The following is a 20417-nucleotide window of genomic DNA, read 5'->3' as shown; positions in this document are numbered from 1 at the left end:
CGGAATGGTTAGAGAAACAAAGGATGTGCCTTTATCCATTTTTTGCAGCTATTCCACTTTTTGTTTGATGGACATCGAAACATGCTTTCGCTTTGTAGATCCTTTGGCAGGTGCAGAATCGGAAATTCTTTTTGACATAATCGAAAGTTCAAGCTTACTTTTATAAAATTGCTCAAATAATCTGCAAAAAGTAATAAGCCGGATCCAATTTGAAGATTAAGGAACAACGCAATATGCAACATTAACTGAAATAAATAACTGGATAATTTTAGCTTAGCTTATACCATCCGTTATACATTAAACGCACATGCGTAAGCGTATTATGCGCATGCGTATATGCATATGTGCATGCATATATGCATATGCGCATGCAAAGAAAGTTTGTAGCTTTGAGGTCCGGATTATAGATCATTCCGGATTATGGATGTCCGGGTTAAAGACTTTTGACTAAAATGCAGAATACATGTATTTATGAGTTCTATTACGCATGGCTGTGGAGTCGGAGTCATTGAGTCAGAATCGAAGTCGTTCAGATTTTGGGGTAAAAGGAGTTGGAGCTGGAGTCACAAAACACAGGTCGACTCCAACTCCAGTTTTTGTTGGACAGTTTGAATTTGAAATGAAATTAACCCCTTAACTGCCGCGGGCGTATATATACGCCTTGCTCAGCCGATGCGTTAACTGCCCCAGGCGTATATATACGTCCTTCCAAACTGCTATCATTTGATTTGCGCTGCTACACCTAAAATTATTCGCAAAGTTAACGCATCGGCTGCACATCTGGGGCAGTTAACGCATCGGCTGAGCAAGGTGTATATATACGCCCGCGGCAGTTAAGGGGTTAAAATGAATTGAAAAAATTAATGACAAGCTGAGTTATTATTTTTATATATGCACTGTATACATTAATAAATAATTTTTATTTTATTGACATATTAATAAATAAATATAAGGGAGGAGGACAGATGTGATATTTGCGATTAGTGATTAAACTGATTCATTTAGTTACTACATTTAGTGACCTGGTGAATTTAGGTAAGCAGCAACAGCAGCCCAGGAGCAATTATTGATCAAGCAGCATGATAAGGAAGTGCATATTTGATGATAAAGATTTAGAATTAAGAACTTTTTTAGAAGATGTAGATAACCCTAAATTCCCAAAGAAAGGACAGAGTCAATATTTGATATCAATAACCAGTAACATCTTTATTTCAAAGTTAATCTTCTAAAAATTTTATTTAGAATTATTAGTTCTTCCATACGTTAAATTTTTTTTTTTTTTTTTTAAAGAGATTCTCGATATTACAAGCGCGAAGTTTTACAACATAGCAATCATTACTTTTATTAAAAAATAAACAAACAAATAAATAAAAACTATTAAATTAACTAAGATATCATGCATGCAGATGCAAGAAATATAAAAGTTGAGATGCAGATTAACTATAAGAATATACCAAAAATACTACCATGAAACTGACTAAGTTTTAGAAGGCATATTCAAATTCTAGTTACCACTTCATAGGCGAGCAAAAAAATGTTGTAAAACTGAACGAGGAACTTATACAAGTTGTTACAAAATTAATAAATAAAAATAGCAATAAAATTTTGGTAAATTATTTAATGATGAAAAATCAACATTAGCAAGAAGTCCCTAAATTCGGTTTAGGTACCAGCAGTATGTAAGAACTCTTGTTCTTCCAGGGAAAATTTGATTAATGTTAAGTGTCTTTGTACCAACAGTAAATAAATCGTATGGTGGGTGTAAACATCAACAGGCTTCCTTTGTATGAATTTCTGAATCTCAGTCTTACTGTTCTAAGTGCTTTTCAATGTTGTACTTCCATAACATGTTTTCTTTACGGATGTTTAATTCAACTGCATGGGAATAGCATGTTTAATTGTTCGACAAAATTCAGTGATTCAGACAAGAAATCAGATAGCTTCCATTTCATTATTTCCCAAATCTCAGTGACACATGAAGAAAAAAATAAATGTGCAACACTCTGAAGATGGGAACATCCAGAAAGTAACAGAATAAGACAATGATGACAAAACTGAAAGCCCAGCTGCAACACAGAAACAGATACCTATTTGCAAATTATTGCCATAACTTAATGCCTCCCAGTAACGGTAAATTTGCAAGTACTACTTTCTGTAGTCAAAAAGCAATACACTTTTTAAGATCCTGTTGGTATCACTAAAAATTAAATGGCTTCTAATTTTTACAATCCAGAATCAAAAGAAATGAGGAATAAATATAAATTCTTTGTGCATGAGTCTTTAAAATACACATTTCTTATGGTTAACTATTAAGAAATTAAAATTCTTTTTCTTTTCAGTTCGATACATTTGTTAAGCCTTATAAATTATGCTTCTGAGTGAACCAAGTGCACCTACAATAATATCCTTTCTTCTTCCAACAATCTTCAAATTATTCAAAGACTACTTTCCAATTTCAAAATTTAAAATATGTCTGATATTTTTTAAATTTCATTTAAAATGATCCATTAACCTTCCAGCACACGCTTATGTGCAAAATTTACGCCAAATTCAGTTTTTAATGCACATTTTTCACATATCAAAGCTGAGACGTCTGAAGGTCATTTCTATTCCTCCTTTCTACCCTTCCCCACATCATGGAATGTGCTAACAGGACGTCATTGGATTTTTTTTTTTTTTTTTTTTTTTTTTTTAAGTGGGCTTTTGTGCTACATGGCAAGCTTTTTCATAAAAGTTACGACACGCACGTGGTCATGTTTTAAAATTCGGAAATTTTTTTTTTCTCAAATATTTTGTAATTTTGTGTTATTAATTGCCATATATTATTTTAATTTGAATACATTTGGCTCTGTAAATTTTATATCGGTTTTCATGGCAAAAAAATATGTGCAACCAACTGATTTTGCTAGGATTCTTCAAGAATTATTGGATGCAGAAAATGAAGACAAGGAAACCTTTGGATGGAAGAACAATAGCGATTTCCATTCCTTATTTTCTTTTATTTCTATTTTTTAGAAATAAATAAAAATATCAAAGTTAGTTTAAAGTGCGTTTTTGTAACCAGTAAGAAGTAAATTTCCTTGCAGAAGTAATTAATGCTAAACTTACTTTTTTTCCTACCAAGGTGTTTTCCTTTTTTATTATCTATACTTGTCTTTGATGAATATTAAAATTAGCTTCGATTTTAAAATATAATTATTAAATAATAAATTTAAAATTTTCTATAATGAAATATATCATTGCATTTCCAACTTACTAATATAAGAACTTAAAAATAATTTACTTGTATTTGAATGTGATATCATTTGTATTTTGCAATAATAAGATTAATATTTTATTTCTTAACAAATTTACTATCAATATTCACTCATTTCTGTCATTTTCTGTGCAAAAAAACGGTAAAATAACGGATGTCGTAAAAAATACGACACGAACATACTCATGTAAAATTGCCAAGCATGAGTGCTGGAAGGTTAAATATAATGTTTACAGTGAAAATCATATGAAAATCTTACCACAGCACCACACGGCAGTAACTTGCGAAATGGAGTAAGATTTTCTGTGCAAACAATTTCCGGAGGCAAAGCAGAGTATCTGATAAAGCTTGTATTAAAAAGTTGATCTGAAGGCATTACTCCTTCAGGCCTATAAGAAAGCTTAGGTATGACAGTATTAGTATCATCAATGAAATTCAATGAAGCACAGAATTGTCCTGAGAGAATATTTGTTAATTTTTGCCAATTTGAAGAAACCCTGAAAAATAAGTAAAGCCAATTAAAATTTTTTAAATGAAATCTCAAGAAATATCTTTATGATAAAGTTTGAAATTAATTCTCTAATCTTCACAATAAGTTACTAGAAAAAGATTTAGTTCTTTTTCTAAATAAACAAATTTTGAAATTCCCAAACCTGTTTCATGATAAGTATAATAATGAATAAACAAGAATCTCTGATATTTATTAAATATTTGTTATGTGTTAATGACAATGGGATACATCATCAATATGTAAATCTATAATGAGTGATACATAACTACTAATTTTTTTAATTTTATTGAGATTTTTTTGGGGTTTTCTGCACCAATATTTATCACAGATTTAATTTGAACCCCCTTTTCTTTAAAAGATGGCATATTCATTATAATAAAACCTTAGGAGCCCCCTAAGCTCATACCTACTATATAACATTTACACACATAATATACCTACTGATCCAACAATTACCCTAGCCCTATTTGCTGACAACAGAACAATTTTTACAGTAGCAGTACACACAAATTATGTCTTTTTTGCTTACAAGATTGTACTCACACTATCGATAACGCAAGTTGAATGTGGAAGAGATTTTTCAAAATTAAAAATGTAGATTAAAGAGTACTATGAACCAAGCTAATTTGGAGTCACTGCTATTGATGAATATACAAAAGGATTTTTGGCTAAGCAAAAACTGGAGATAAAATTGAAGAAATATTTGCCCGGACACCTAGAATTAAAAAATATTTAAATGGCTAATTATGAATCACTTGCTGTTTAGTTTGTAGATATAAATATTATATATACTTTCATATATATAATATTCATATATATATCATATTCATATATATATGAATGAATAAAGTGTTACTTTTCTGCAATGTATATTTTTATTGGAACTACTCTTATATGCACCCTCAGGTCGTCAAATTTTGCCTCCATGCTGCCATATTACTATCTAAATTTTTTGCCTGCATTTCAAACTTTAAGCCTAAAATGTCTCCAAAAACGTGGTTTTTGCATGTGCGAAAACCACATTTTGAACACACAATTTTAGCTAAATATCCAAAACAAAAACAACAGATTTAGATAGCAAAAACGTAAAGTTTCTAACCAAAAATATTTGACAAAAATCCATGTACACAGCGATATGTTTTAACTTAAAAAAACATCTACAAATTGCACAATCTAGGCAATGAACGAATCTACGAACTATGCACACCTCGCTTTAATAAATTAACATAATAACAATAAATTTCAAAGAATAACATGCATACAGCATTCTGTTTCAACTTTAAAAAACATCTACGAATTGCACAATCTAGGCACTACACACTAATCAACAAAATAAACTAAAATAAATTTCAAATAATTCAAAAAACAACAATAACGACAGAAATTCATACTAAAAATACAATGAACATAACATTCTACAAAATAAGAATCAAATAAAATGCAGTTACCATGAATGAATGCTTTTTCGAATAGCAAAAATACCAACTTCATACCGCCTTTAACATGCCACCACGTAATCACTATCCTATTTATATGACAGCCAGACACACTATCCAGAAAATTCATACTATGGTTCACAAATAAATGTTCAAAACGTTCTTTTCCTAAATCCTTGTAAGATTTCCATCCATCCGAAAAAATAGTTGTACAAGGCTCAATCCACTCTTTAATACACTGCATCAGTGTTTCTCTACTTCTATCATGCACGACTACAAAAATAATCTCCCAGACCTCCAAATACCCACTGCCCCTCAACAGGATGGCCACTATATTTCCTTTTGCTGAACTTCGATTCATCAACTTCCACCACTTTATCTTCCCACCCGTTATCTTCTCAGACACGCAGCAGACTCATTAACAACTCCAACATCGTACCTTTTAATACTAAATTTCCTTTGCACACAATCTAAAATACGCGACTGAAATCTTGCCACCACGTCTTTCATTGCAACATAGGCCATTTCAAAACATGTACGACACGAACGAACGAGCAATTAAACCACTACACCAAAAGATTTTTCAACGTGAACAGGGTTGCCATACAACATACAATCGTGCCAAAAACCAGCACAGAACACATATCGTCACATTTGGTGATATTAGGGCGCATATAAGAGTAGAGCCTTTTTATTTTATAAAATTATTTTTTATGATGATGATTATGACAATGGTAACATATGTATGATGACATTCATTATGGGGCCTTGGGGCCAACACATTTTTTTCTTGCCAGGGCCGATTTCTTTGGCCAGTCCACCACTGCATACTCGGTAAAGAACTTACTTCCTGGAAACACTCTTTAGTTACTGCAAATAAATTCAAAAACCCCACATCAATACTGAGACCAATTCTTGGCCATAACAGCAGATTATCAATATCCAACAAACTCATCCTTTATAATATGTTACAACCAGCACCTAATTTGGAGCCATGAAACCAAACCTCCCTTTAAAATGATACTAATGCTTCAGAATAAAATCATCCAAGAAATAGCCAACACCCCACAGTGCATCCCCAATAACAAAATTTATACTGATTTAAATATTAACACCATCCAAAATATATTCAGGCATTGGGCATAAAAGTTTTTCAATCAATACCCATTAACAGGTTTTCCTTCTTTAAATAATTTTAAGAATTCTGCAACTGTTTAGTGTTACTTTGAAACCTGGTTCTTGATTACAATCAAAATCTGATAACATATGAGTATATTGGAATAGAGCTGTTAACATCAATTTAAGTTATTAAACATTAAAAAAATTTAAATTGCTAAACTGAATCAGTTGCCCCAACGATACGAGTATTTTTGTGATAATTAAACAATTCTCATATAACTATTATTCTAACTTCCTCCAAAACATACATAAATCAATGACAAAACCTTACTATGTTGCACCACATTTTATTTCACAATGAAAATGGTCACAGGAGTTTTATCCCTTTGCACTGAGGCTTTTTCGCACGGTGCACCAGCAACACGAGACGTTTTGCAGCCTTTTTGACGCATTTCTTACCAGTAACTTAAAATCACTACACACACAAATTAATGTATAAAATGTTTATATTTTAACATTTTACACATTTATAAACATAATTCCTTAAATATTAGTATCTGTAATTTTTCTGTGTATGATATTTCATTTACCAATTCCCAAGATGCACGCCCGGCTCGTTGGGGCAAGTATTACAATAATATGTTGTTTGATGCCTTTTTCTAGGTTCATTTCTCTGAGAGCAGACTTCGTGATAGATAAGAAAAGATAAGGTTATACATAAGAAAATCTTATCTCCGTTTAAAAGCGTATCATTTTACACTTCATAACATTATACAGAAAGAGCATACGGAGCCACTTCAATGAAACTAAATGTAAACAGTTATTGCTGTGCATCAAGTTTCCACATCAAACCAAGTGGTGAGCGAGAGTCACCTCTCAAGTGCAAAGGGTTAAATGACTTTTCAGAATGCTGAATATCCTATCTAAGAACACTATAATGCTATCTTCAAAAGGTAGATAACAATTACATCTCTGATGTCATCAATTAAAAATTACACTTAATAAAATTTATACCATAATGAAATATAAACTTGGGGATACTCAGATAACCAGCACTTGGCGAAGTTCCGGAAATCGTGCTCACCAACTTGGGCGATATGTGCCGAACAGTTGGAAGAGTGTTTAGGTTGCCCAGATGTTAAAAGTAAGACAGGGAAAATGAAAGGGATATTTTTTTTTCTATATGGTTGATACTTTGAATCTTCGTGCTGATGATCACATGACTTTGTCAGTAGACGTTTTAAATTCACTGTTTAATTATTTTCTAAATAAATTAATTAAACTTGTAATTAGAACAAGATAATTTTATTTTTATAAAAGAAAATTACAATATATGCTCCTTTTCCGTACTTATGGCTCACATTATCCCATGTGTATTTACATATAATTAATTTCTAAATTAATTAAAATGTTTAATTATAGACTTAAATAAATTACACTTCTAATGAGAATAAAATATGCTCTTTTTCTAACATATTGTGTGTATTTCCAGATAATTTCTAATGAGAATGAAATTTTTTTTTATTATCTACTTAATATTTAAATATATGGGAGTCTGGCCATAACAAACAGGAATTAATGGTTGATCTTTACATTACGGTAACTGGTAGTTTGGCGACATTTTGGAGGCGATAAAGGTTACTACCTGGGACTTTGGTAATAATGTGAGCAGTACTGAGTTCCGATTACGCATTATTTTGTGTGGGGGAAATGAGAGATCATGGGATATGTCATGTGATATTAATGGACGAATTACGGTTCTTTAATCGGAAGAGATAATGGGATATGTCATGTGATTTTAATGGACGAATTACTGTTCTTTAATGGGGAAAAATCTGGGAATTTTGTATTTAGCTTTATTCTGTGTTGTGTGAAATAGTGTTTGTGAATTTTTGGATCCCATGGCCCTAAGTAAAGTGAATTCGAAATGGGTATTTAGTGGTATTGAAAAGGATAGTAAGAAATGTTTTTTAAGGTTGTGTGAGAGAGAAATAAACATGTTTTATTATGTTATTTATTTTATGTGGTATCTTGCTTTGAAAGATAAGTATGATTTTAAAGATTCTGAAAGAGAATGAAGAAAAGTGTATCCGCCACGTAATGAAGATTCTGAAGGAGATTAGGTAAGTTAGTATTTTTAATTATTTTTATGCATTGTTGGAAATGTAAGGTGGAAAGGAATTTGGTATTATTGGGAAAATTGTTATTAGCAATGATTTAGTTTAAAGTAATTAGGATTGTAAGGTAATTTTTATTAATTGAATGTATGTGCTCATGTATATTTTAAGTGGTGTTTTTGAATTTAATTATATTTTAATGAAATGATAGTTATTTTGTGAATTTTATACTTGTAGGAATTTGGTGTATGTTTAAGTTGAAATAAATGTGCATGGAAATAATTTAAATATTTGATAATAAATATTTGTAATGCTTCATGTATGAATTCGTTGGTGACGTGTATAATGTAATAGATGATTTAGAGGTAAAAGTTTTTGGATATTTTATTTATTTTATATGTGGAAATGTTCATATTTGTAAAGGGTAAATACTTTTTCGCGATCATGTAATTTCATATATGTTCTTTTTACCGGGTTTAAAGATTGAGAAAATTGTCATGTATTTTCGTGAAATTTTTTGAATTTATGAGATAAAAGCAGTGTACATGGATATAGTGAAGAGTGTGCGCAATGCCATTTTTGTGCAATTCTGGGATGTTTTTTTAAGTAAAAATAAGTCGACGTGTACATGGTTCACTGATATTTTAATGAAATGATAGTTATTTTGTGAATTTTATGCTTGTAGGAATTTGGTTTACGTTTAAGTTGAAATAAACGTGCATGAAAATAATTTAAATATTTGATACTAAATATTTGTAATGCTTCATGTATGAATTCGTTGGTGACGTGTATAATGTAATAGATGATTTAGAGGTAAAAGTTTTTGGATATTTTATTTATTTTATATGTGGAAATGTTCATATTTGTAAAGGGTAAATACTTTTTCGCGATCAGGTAATTTCATATATGTTCTTTTTACCGGGTTTAAAGATTGAGAAAATTGTCATGTATTTTCGTGAAATTTTTCGAATTTATGAGAAAAAAGCAGTGTACATGGATATAGTGAAGAGTGTGCGCAATGCCATTTTTGTGCAATTCTGGGATGTTTTTTTAAGTAAAAATAAGTCGGCGTGTACATGTTTGTGTTATTTTGAAATACGCGTAAGGTGTATGGTATTGTGCACTTTTTCCGAATTTTGCAGTGAATATTTGTCATGATTAAGCAGTTTTGTTTGATAAAATTTCTAGCATAAGTGTAATTCGGCTAGTAGATTGTTGGAAGAAGTGTTCAGTAGATAAGAAGAAAAGAAACATGTCTTTACTTCGTGAAGACAAAATGGCGGCGGGGGAAAAAAAATAGAGGGTTGCTGTAGGGGAGTTGGTCGCCAAATTTTTGCCAAAAAATCGCCAAGTTACCGTAATGTAAAGATCAACCGAATTAATTTCTAAATAAATTAATTGTACTTCTAATACAAATATGGAAGTCATTTGTCTTTTATAGAAGTCATTTGTTTAATCTAACAAAATGCCTTTTTTCTAATTATGTCCATGTATAAATAAGATTAGGTTTATTTAAAATATCAAAAGCACTCCCAGGCTATCTGCTTAAAGAGAGGGAAGTCTGTTAGCCATGGATTGACTCGAGATGAACTGCCAGTGTGCAACAATTTTACCCTTTAGTCGCTGAAACACACCCTATATCATAACAGCAGTTTTTTAAACTCTCATAAGAGCCCACCAGTGGCCTAGCGGTAAAGTCGCTGAACACTGGTAGTTCAGTCCGAGGTTCGAATCCCACGAATGGGCTGGCTGCATGGGTTTTTTCCGTGGTTTTGCCCATGTGTAACATGTATACGAGCCAGTTTCTCTTACAAAGTCCTCCACAAAGGCATCCCTCCCCTTAAGCAAATAGCCCTCGAGGCTTTGCCGTAATTAAATAATATAACCTAACCTTAAACTCTCATAATCAAATTTATATTCAAATATGGTTATTAACTTTCTGAAGTTTTACCATTGTAGTGGCCATAGAGTCCTCTGCCTGAAAGGACGGGGTTGTCCACTTTAGTGGCCATGTCTTTTCCCCCCATTTTCAAGGCTGAAAGAGTGTGGTGAAATGTCAAATTTGACGTCCCTGGGGTTTTAACCACTTATCTCTTTCAAAGGTCTTTGTGTTAAGAATCCGGTTTTAAACTATTTTTCCCTTTTAGTTCTTGTAGCTACATAGCTACAGAATTCGCGATAACTGTGTTTGTAAATTGTAAACACAGTCTTGCGCTGCTTTAGAATATTGCATATTTTTGTAAGTTTTTAAGGAATTATTTTGACATTTTTCTAGCAATATGCCGAAAAGGAAAAGAGGTCTGAGTAAAGAAGAAATACAAAAACTTCAAGAGCTTGATCATGAAATATATACACATACATATATCTGTATGTTTATAGATGTATGTATAAATCCATATGCAAACACATATTATAAATGCATATGTGTGCCTGTGTGTGTATATGCACGTGTCTGTATATACGTTATTCCTATTTAACGGTACACATGCTTTCCGCGCATATCTGTACTTATACGATATTATATCAGTGCAGACATGCATACTGCACGAATATGTAGGTATACATTTCCTTAAACAAATATAAATTCCCATGTACTTGTATACATGTACAAGCACTTTTTCTTACATTCTTATCAGTTCATTCTTAACAGTTCTGTCTGTCTTTATTTTCATATATATCTGTTTATGAAGTGACCTTCACACACGGAAGTTTACTGTGATGATACTGTTATTCGAACAGATCACAAGAACATAAATATAAATTTTGTGTCAAAGAAACAACAGCAGTTTAACAATTTCACTCTGAAACCTGGAAATCGTAAATACACTAAAACTAGTCAATCAGTTTGAAAGTTCATCTCTAGCCATTAGATTCCAGATGTACCAATATACTGTTATTTTAAAACGTACCTCCGTATCAGTGTCTCGATTTCACGGTCAAATAATTTTGAAGATGTTCAGAATGGATTAGAGAAGCATTTGTGAAATTTCACTACCGTTGAGCTCTGAGAATACAAAACAGGATGTAAAAGCTCTCAAATAATGTACAAATCATTGTTCTAAGACAACACATGTTCCCCATCTGATTTTCTGAACCTTGAACTTTTAAGTGATTGAATGCATTTGTCATTCATTAGCCATATATCTCAGCAACTACATTCAAAGACAAAATCCTGGGGGCATACCTTGGCATGAAATAGTTTCGATACGACAGCATAATGACTGAGGTAAATGAAACCAATGAATAGCTGCCAAATTTTCAAGAAAAAAGAGAAAAACAGTTAATTTAACTGTGCCAGTATAAATTTCACATGACCTCACAATGAAGATTTTTTGAGCAACTGCAAGTAAAGATACTCACTAATATATCGTATAATTTAAATTCCACCATATAAAATATGCCGCCATGGTTGATGTCAAAGCTGCCACACAAAGACAGTCTGGAGTTGAAACGAACTGGTTTAAACAATAGAGGAAATAGATAAATTCACATGCAACGACGATTTCAAACAGGAGAGAATTTTGCTGATCGGGCACCTGAAATTATCTGGAAACTTCTCTTAATGTGCTAAATTATGTAGCATAATATAGAATAACATAATACAGTATTGAAGACAACAACTAATTACTGTGTAACTTTTGTCCCACAGTTTTTGCAGACACTATGCATAACAAACAATTTTCCCTTTAATTTGAAAAAACCCGACTGAACACGATCCCTTAGTGAGGCTGGGAATTTAGTTTTAGACAAATGGAAAAAAGACAAATGGAATTTACATTTTGAATTATGGATTTGCATACTAAATAATTTGACATTTTTAATGACTTAAATTCATTCTGCTATTAATACTTGAAATATATCACTTACTAATATTCAATAAACGGTATAAAATGGTACATGATTAAATATTTTTTTTTCAAATTTTTACAACTAAAATATTCTAAAAAAACACTTTTTGAGCATCTGTTTTATTATGCATTAATTTTGGAAAAGAACTGAATTTTAATTACTAGCATTTATGCAGTTGGACATTTCAGTACTAACAGTCTACAATAAAATAAAATTATTTTTAATTAAACCAGTTATATTCTAATTTGCTGAAAGTTTCCTCCTTAAATAGTATACTATCAAGCAGATTTTGAACAATTATGTAAAATTAAAATTTCATTATGCCTATAGAGCATAATTTTAACAGTTCCACTGAACTTTAATTTTTAATCATTTCTATAGCTTTATGCATTTAGTTTTTTAATTATTCCCTGTATGGAAGAAAGTTCAAAGATATAGCTATATTTGATAATATATACGAAAACAAATTTAAAATTATTAGGACATTTAACAGTAAAAAAAAAAAAAAGACAGACTGGTTAAATTTTAAATTCTCCAAGAAAATAATTAAATAGTTGAAATATTTTTTTGATATAACATTAATATAATGATACAATAGAAATAATTATTGTAAGTAATTAGTAAAGACACATAGTTTTGCAGTGTAATTTAAAACTCAAACCAAAATTTTATAAAAAAGAAAGTAATATCCTATAATATAAAGAATGGCATTTTCTTCAACGAAGGTTTACACACTTCTCAGTAGTCTCAATCCGGAACAACTGTAATATGAAATTTTCCCTCAGTGATGAAAAGCATCTTGAAGTCTGGTCACTAATCCCTACACTTCCCTTCTTTTTGCGACATACATGCAATCTTCTGAGAATCCATTAAACTACACACAAGAATCTTTGTTGCAAATAGGAGGTGATTTCTTAAAGGGGGAAAGCATTCGGTTCAAGATTCCCTGTCCTTTCAAGGAGTCCTGCTACCAAAACCACGGCCTCAAAAAGGTTAAAAATGCAATAAAATGATAATCAGACTTTAAAATGCTAATCAGTTAGCATAAAATATTGAACAAGCATTACTCTGCTGTTTTTCTAAGTCGAGCATATTTCACTGATTTCTTTATATAGAGGATTTTTTGGATTAAAAGTTGCGCATATCAGAAAAAAATCTAAACTATTAGCCAAAACATGAACATTTCTTTATTTTCTTCACATAAATAAATAAATTAAATTAAATAATAATAAATAAAAAAAAAGTTAATTAAATTTGTATCTTCAAATCTTTGAATAACATTTACATTTAGATATTTTGGCTAATCTTTGGAATATGGTAACAGGTAGTTTGGCGACATTTTGGTAAGGCGATAAAGGTTACTAGGTAGGACTTTAGCAATAATCTGAGAAGTACACAGTTCAGATCACAGATTATTTTGTCTCAGAGAGATGAGAGATCGTGAGACATGTTATGTGATATTTTCCGGAAAATTCTGATCGTGATTTTAGCTAATAAGCACTTAGAAAAAATTTCGCTGCTAAAGTGCAGAATTGCCCACTTATTTGTTTGGCGCTTTTTACAAGAGTAAGAAGAATTGGATTTTTGTCAACTTTCTTTGACTTTTTAAGTGAAAATAGGTCGATGTGTACATGGATAAAGTCAAGAGTTTCGCAATACCATTTTTGTGCAATTCTGGGATTTGTTTTTAAGTGAAAATAAGTTAACGTGTACATGGATACCGCGTATGTGCAATTCTTAAAAACGCGTGAAGCAGTGGGCGATTCTGCACTTTCTCCCAATTTTGCACCTAATCTTCGTCATGATTAAGCACTTTTGTTCCATAAAAGTTCTAGCATAAGTGTAATTCGGCTAGCAGATTGTTGGAAAAAAACGCTGAGTGAAAAAAAAAAAAAAAAAAAAAAAAACCATAAACATGCCTTTACTTTGTAAAAACGAAATGGCGTCCCCCCCCAAAAAAAACCAGCAGGTTGCTGTTGCAGGGTTGGTAGCCAAAAAATTGCTAAGTTACCATAATCCGAAGATTCACCTAGATTTTTTTTGGCATGTTACTCATGTTCATGTTTAATAGCAATGAATGTAAAATAAACTGAAACTTCAAATAAGTAAAACAAAGAAATCTTTGCATCATTGTATTTGCAACAAATGCATAACTGAAATACATTCACCGACCACATCAAATTGCTTCGGAGGCCGCCAGTTTAAAACTACTGTTATAGACAATGTTCAAATCAGTGCTTAAATTGCGCCGGAGCCCACCGGAGCACAGCTCCGGTACTTCTCAATTTTTAAGATAAATTACAATTCCAGCTGGAACGCACCGGAGCCCTGAATAAGATGAGCTCCAGTACTTCTTTTTATAAAACTGAACCACAATTTAAAGGGGGAAAATCTAGAATTCCTACCATTTTAGTTTAACAATAAGCAGACCTTGCAATACTCTATTTCCCTAGAAATACAAACTCATGAGTACATGACACGTTCAAGTAAAGTCCCCTCACTCACATGCGGAAATCTTTCCCTTTAAGAAGTTTGTTTAGGAACGCGTAAATTTCTCGCCATGCCATTACATCTAGTGTATTGTTATCGATACTTACAGTTAGTTTCCCTCACAGGAAGAAGAATTTGTGTTCTTAAATGTGCGTTAAGTGACAGCGAGTACAATAAGAGTGAAATACTGAGATAAACTGCTCAAGCACGTCCTATACATCGTCTTTCCACAGTATCCACTAATGGGGGGAAGCGTAACCAGCAACTTTACATTACATAGTCGGGATTTACCCCCGACACACATCTGCTTGATGGCTATAATTATATCAGCACAGAGACGTGGTCAAAGAGAACGTTCTCTCTCACCAAGATTCCCCTCTTTTCTTGTTTCCACCCACTCATACCCTTATTCTGTTTCGTCCTGGAATTTTTATCAGCTATACTTTAAGTATATTTAATTTTTGTGATGATAAAAGAATTTCCCTTCCCCCCTACGATCAGAGCTTAAATTGGGCTGTAGCCCACAAGCTCTCGGCTCCGGTGCTTCTTAGTTTTTGTAATAAATCCTAATTCTAGCCGGAACGCTCCAGAGCTCTGAATAAGAAGACTGCTGCACTACTTTTACGTAATTGAATAACAATTTCACTAAAAATTTTGGCTAATCTTTGGAATATGGTAACACGTAGTTTGGCGACATTTTGGTAAGGCGATAAAGGTTACTAGCTAGGACTTTAGCAGCATACATGGATAAAGTCAAGAGTGTGCGCAATGCCATTTTTGTGCAATTCTGAGATTTTTTTTTTAAGTGAAAATAGGTCGACGTGTACATGGATACCGTGTATGTGCAATTCTTAAAAACATGGCAAGCAGTTTGCGATTCTGCCCTTTCTCCCAATTTTGCACCTAATTTTCGTCATGATTAAGCACTTTTGTTCCATAAAAGTTCTAGCATAAGCATAATTCGGCTAGCAGATTGTTGGAAAAAAATGTTGAGTAAAAAAAAAAACATGCCTTTAACTTCGTGAAAACAAAATGGCGTGCAAACAAAAACTAGCAGGTTGCTGTAGCAGGGTTGGTCGCCAAATTTTCGCCAAAAAATCGCCTAGTTGCCATAATCCAAAGATTAACCAAAATTTTTATCTCGAAAATTTTATTTTAACAATAAAATTATATTAAAAATCATGTATTAAATTCCAATTTATCTCTTTACATTTTATTTAATTACTTCAATCTTTAATTATTTCAACAAATAATAATTATCTAATAATTATCAATTAAATTATAATTAGTTATCTAATACTTATTGATTAAATAACAATTTATTAACATTAATTAAATAGCTATTAGTTAATTTGATAATAATTAGCTATTTAATTTTAAAATTATTAATGATTTTAATAGTCATTTTATTTATTTATTTACTCTTGTTCCTCTTTGCTGACGGTCTTCCATAGGGCTCCGGCACTTCTAATCTTAGAAATTAAGCGCTGGTTCAAATTGCACAAAAATAATATTTTAGGATTTAACTTTTCATAGAATAAATACAGAAAAATTCAAATAACCTTATCCTATTCTATTTGATCGGTCTCTTTCTGAAATTTAAACAATTGCATAATACTGTGAAAAGCTATAGAAGCACTTGTTACAAATCTTGTTTCCTTGCAGTTATGCAATTCAGGATTACATTTCTTTGGTAACCTACATGAAAATTATTTTCATATTTAAACAAGAAAAAAAGAAAAATAACCCTCTTGACCTTATTAATCGAAATTTTGTGCACAAAAGAATCCAGAATGTAAAATATACACCTGACTGGATGATTGAATAGCCTGGAATACATTTCGAGGATGCAATATTATTGTTTACATATTTTATTTTTTTAAACTTTCATCTTTAACTATGTGATATATATCGCATTTTCATGATCATTACTGCACTTATATAAAGAACATGTTTTCAAACATATAACCATTATTACAGATAATTGTTCAAATTAATGGTTTGAATTAAAAACGAGAAATACTAAGATGACTAATATAAAATACTAAGATAAAAAAGTACATAGATTTACTTAATCACAACAATAATTAATCATTTATAATGCGTTCTATGTGTATGGTTTACCATCTCAATGCAAACGCTACACTTTGCCTTACACGATTTTCGCCCAGCAGAGCTTTTCCCCCTGATTTTGGGCTGAGGAAGGAATTTTAAGAAAGCGCCTTTCGATGGCATTTCCATTCTTGGTGTAAAAACATTCCTCCGGAGGATATGGCGATTTCTTGCTATTCAAGATGGCGAAAAAAATTCCACCAAGTGCCACTTATCTGAGTTTTCCCATAAACTTTTTGCCAGGTAAAAGTTTAAGAGATACATAATAAACTTAAACTTGGTTACTTACTCAGACACATTTCCTTTGAATACTGCCCAAAGTTCAGCTCCTGGAGGACCACTTCTTGCAGGATAACCCCATTTCTCATATCGCCAAAGACCTTGAGTTAAACTAAAGTGCAGTTCTTGTACATTATACTTTGATACTATTTCGCCCAGTGAACGAGGAAAAAGTCGAAAATGTTGAACTTAAAAAGAGATATAAAAGCATTCATATAAATATAAAAAGAAAGAGAAATCTCTTAATATATAATTATTAACATTCTTACTAAAACATCTACCATTCCCTCAGCTGAATAAAATGAACAAGTTTAGTAATTAATGGCAATATACTTTAAAAACTATATAAATGATGTTTTGTGAGGTAAATGAAATTTTATCTCACAAATTTAAACTCAATTAACGTATTTAAAACATTTTTATAATTATAAATAGTTACAATTCCTATGCAGAAATGTTTTATAATGTAAAAATTAAATATAATTACATGCAATGTTTCCAAAATCCATTTCATACTTTGGTGAATCAAACATATCAGTTCCCCCCCCTTCGATCAATCAGATGCTTATATGGCATTATAAATTTCTACAGTAAATTTTAAATTTACATATTTATAGGAAATAAGAAGGGCATCAAATACTTTATGTAAAAAAAAAAAAAAAGTCAAACTGCACAATACTGACAGTAAATCTCACCAATACACAGTGAATGAAAATATTAGCTATCATAACAATTTTAGTTAATTATCTTTACATAAACATAAGTTTATACTTTTAAAACGTTTCTGATCATATGCATTTTTTTATCCCTTGTCCAAATTCTTCTTCCAAGCAAAAGAACGGCAAGCTGGTTAACATCAAATTGGGAGCCAGCAGACTTCACGACATTCTACTAAGAATACAACATCAAGAAATTGAAATAGCCATGACAATGAAATACAACACAACTAAGACATCAAACAAGGTCCTCATCCTTTATATCATAATACAAACAGCAATACTAAACAACTGTCTAATTTGAGGTCATGCAGCCAAAACTCACTTAAAATTATATAAATACTTCAAAATAAAACCATCAGAGAAATAACGAATGCCCTATGGTGCAATCCCAACAATGAATTCACACTGATTTAAATATCAGTAATATCCAAGAATATATTCAGGTATCAGCCACAAAGGTTTTTCAATACTATAAAAATGTAAATGGATTACAGAATGTCAACCAGCTGCTCTTAAGGATCAATTCCTGCACCTCTATATCTGCTGCCAATCACATAGAATTACAGAATTCTATAATAACCAAACGCTGCCTCCGCGACCAAGAACTTCACACAATGTCAAGAACTACACCTCCACATCATCTATCTACATTAATTATACAGGCTCCAACCACAGAACCGGCAATTAAAACAATGCTATGCTTTGCTAAAGCCCTATTTAGCCAAGTTATTTATGGCCACCAATGTCACTTGAAATAAAAAAGGAATATTTAATTTGCCTTGCCAGGCAAGTTTGTTGTCCAATTATGGATCAAAATCTATGCAATCATATTTCTACATCATTGCATTTCCATATATTTATATATCACCAGTAAAGCACAGTCAGTTAATTTGTATAGAATATTAGACAGAGACAAATCAATACAATACATTAAGCGGTACTAATATTCCAATACATTCCGCAGATGAGTGAAAGAAAATTGATAATTTTGAAAATAAAACTTTTCAGTCCCAAAATAACATTAAAATGTTTGGGGAATTCGGAGTGAATTCCGCTAAAAAATTCGACACCACTTTAAGAGAAACTACTTACAAGAATTTATATTATTATTTTCAAGCTCTTTCTGCACAATGAACTCAAAATGAGAGTAGACATGACCACTGGGTAATGGTTTAATTAACAGCTTTTCATCGAACTGGTCTTTATACAGAGTATTACACTCAGTATAAGTTGATAAAAGGATGAGCATTAAAAGCTCAAACATTTTTTTACATATCCTCAAACATTTTAAAAATTATTAGACAATACGATCCATTTTTCATAAAACAAATAACCAGTCACGCATTAATTATTATAATAATAATAATATAAACAATTTAAACATGAAAGAAATGCAACTATTTTAACAACAACATTCCACCGGCATTTTTCCGACAGAGTCATCTATGTGTTGCCAAATTAATTATACATTTCGAATCAAGAATCAAGGAAGTTAATTTACGGAGTACGCTAGGCCCTACTCTAGCAGTAGAGTCGGTGTTGGGTTAACTCGAACGCGGAAGATTCGTCCAGTGAAGTAAGAGTTATTAATTTTAATGATGTGAGCTGGAAAACCAAGTCGCATGAGCTTGTAAATAAATCCGTCATGCCAAATCCTGTCAAAGGCTTTGGTTATGTCAAGATAGACAATTCCAGTTTTCTCTCGCTTACGAAACCTTCGTGTACAGTGGAGTGTTTAGGTCTGAAACCGAATTGTTCCGGGATGTTTAAGTTTTGATCTCGACAGAATTCATTCAGGCGATTAAGTAAGACATTTGAGAGTGAAGAAAGCACACTAATTGGTCTGTAGTTGACGGGTAAATTTAAATTTTGTCCCGGTTTTGGAATGGGGATGTCCGCTGCAATTTTCCAACGGTCGGGAAAGTAGCTTCTCCTTAGCATAAAATTAATAAGGACCGTAATCCAAACAATAAACATTACAGGGAAGTTTTTAATCATGCGATTAGATATAAAATCTATGCATGGAGCCTTGTTAGGTTTCAGTCTATTGATGTATTCCATCATCTCTTTAGGATCAGTGGCAACACCGACTCTATTTCAAGCAAGGAGGTTAGAATAGAAGGAGGGAGGGTTCGCAGTTTCCTCCACTATCGGGGAATGAAACTCCGCCGAACAAGCGGCGTCCATGTTTGTGACTTCAAAATATTGCATTACGGCAGTGACATGTACAGTCGGTCACAAAAGTATTCGAACACCGGTACCCATTCAGAAAATTTACTTTTCCGTTGAGAAACAAAATTGTCTCCAGAGTCCATCTTGGTTCGATAGACAAAAAAAAAAAAAACAAAAGGATGGCTCATGCCCAAAATTGGCTAGGTGCATGAAACAAAATACAACATGACCTATCTGGGTGAGATGGGAAACAAAATGGCTGCTCACGTAATCCATTATTGCGCTCATAGAAAACGCAAAGTGTCGCTGCGGCTCGTCTCGGTTCGCGAAGAGTGAAAACCCAAAACGGTCTGCAGT

At 32.0% G+C, this 20417-nt stretch overlaps 1 protein-coding gene across 1 annotated transcript in view; it reads right to left on the bottom strand.

Annotated features, from left to right (window-relative positions):
- Positions 1-19351, bottom strand: part of PIG-T (phosphatidylinositol glycan anchor biosynthesis class T) — a 58071-nt gene extending 38720 nt beyond the window's left edge. The window contains exons 1-3 of the mRNA XM_085824622.1: positions 18981-19351; positions 17180-17357; positions 3516-3753 (exon numbers count right to left, since the gene is read on the bottom strand). Coding sequence (XP_085680748.1) covers positions 3516-3753; positions 17180-17357; positions 18981-19152 — 588 coding nt within the window. The 5' untranslated portion in view covers positions 19153-19351. The remainder of the gene's footprint in view (positions 1-3515; positions 3754-17179; positions 17358-18980) is intronic.
- Between the last annotated feature and the right edge of the window lie 1066 nt (positions 19352-20417).

This window comes from Stegodyphus dumicola, chromosome 10, assembly GCF_044657685.1.
Source record: "Stegodyphus dumicola isolate Sdum_Otavi_A_Nest chromosome 10, ASM4465768v1".
In the NCBI taxonomy this organism is placed as follows: domain Eukaryota; kingdom Metazoa; phylum Arthropoda; class Arachnida; order Araneae; family Eresidae; genus Stegodyphus; species Stegodyphus dumicola.
Note: the sequence above shows the minus strand (reverse complement) of the source record. Positions and strands in the feature narration are given on the sequence as shown.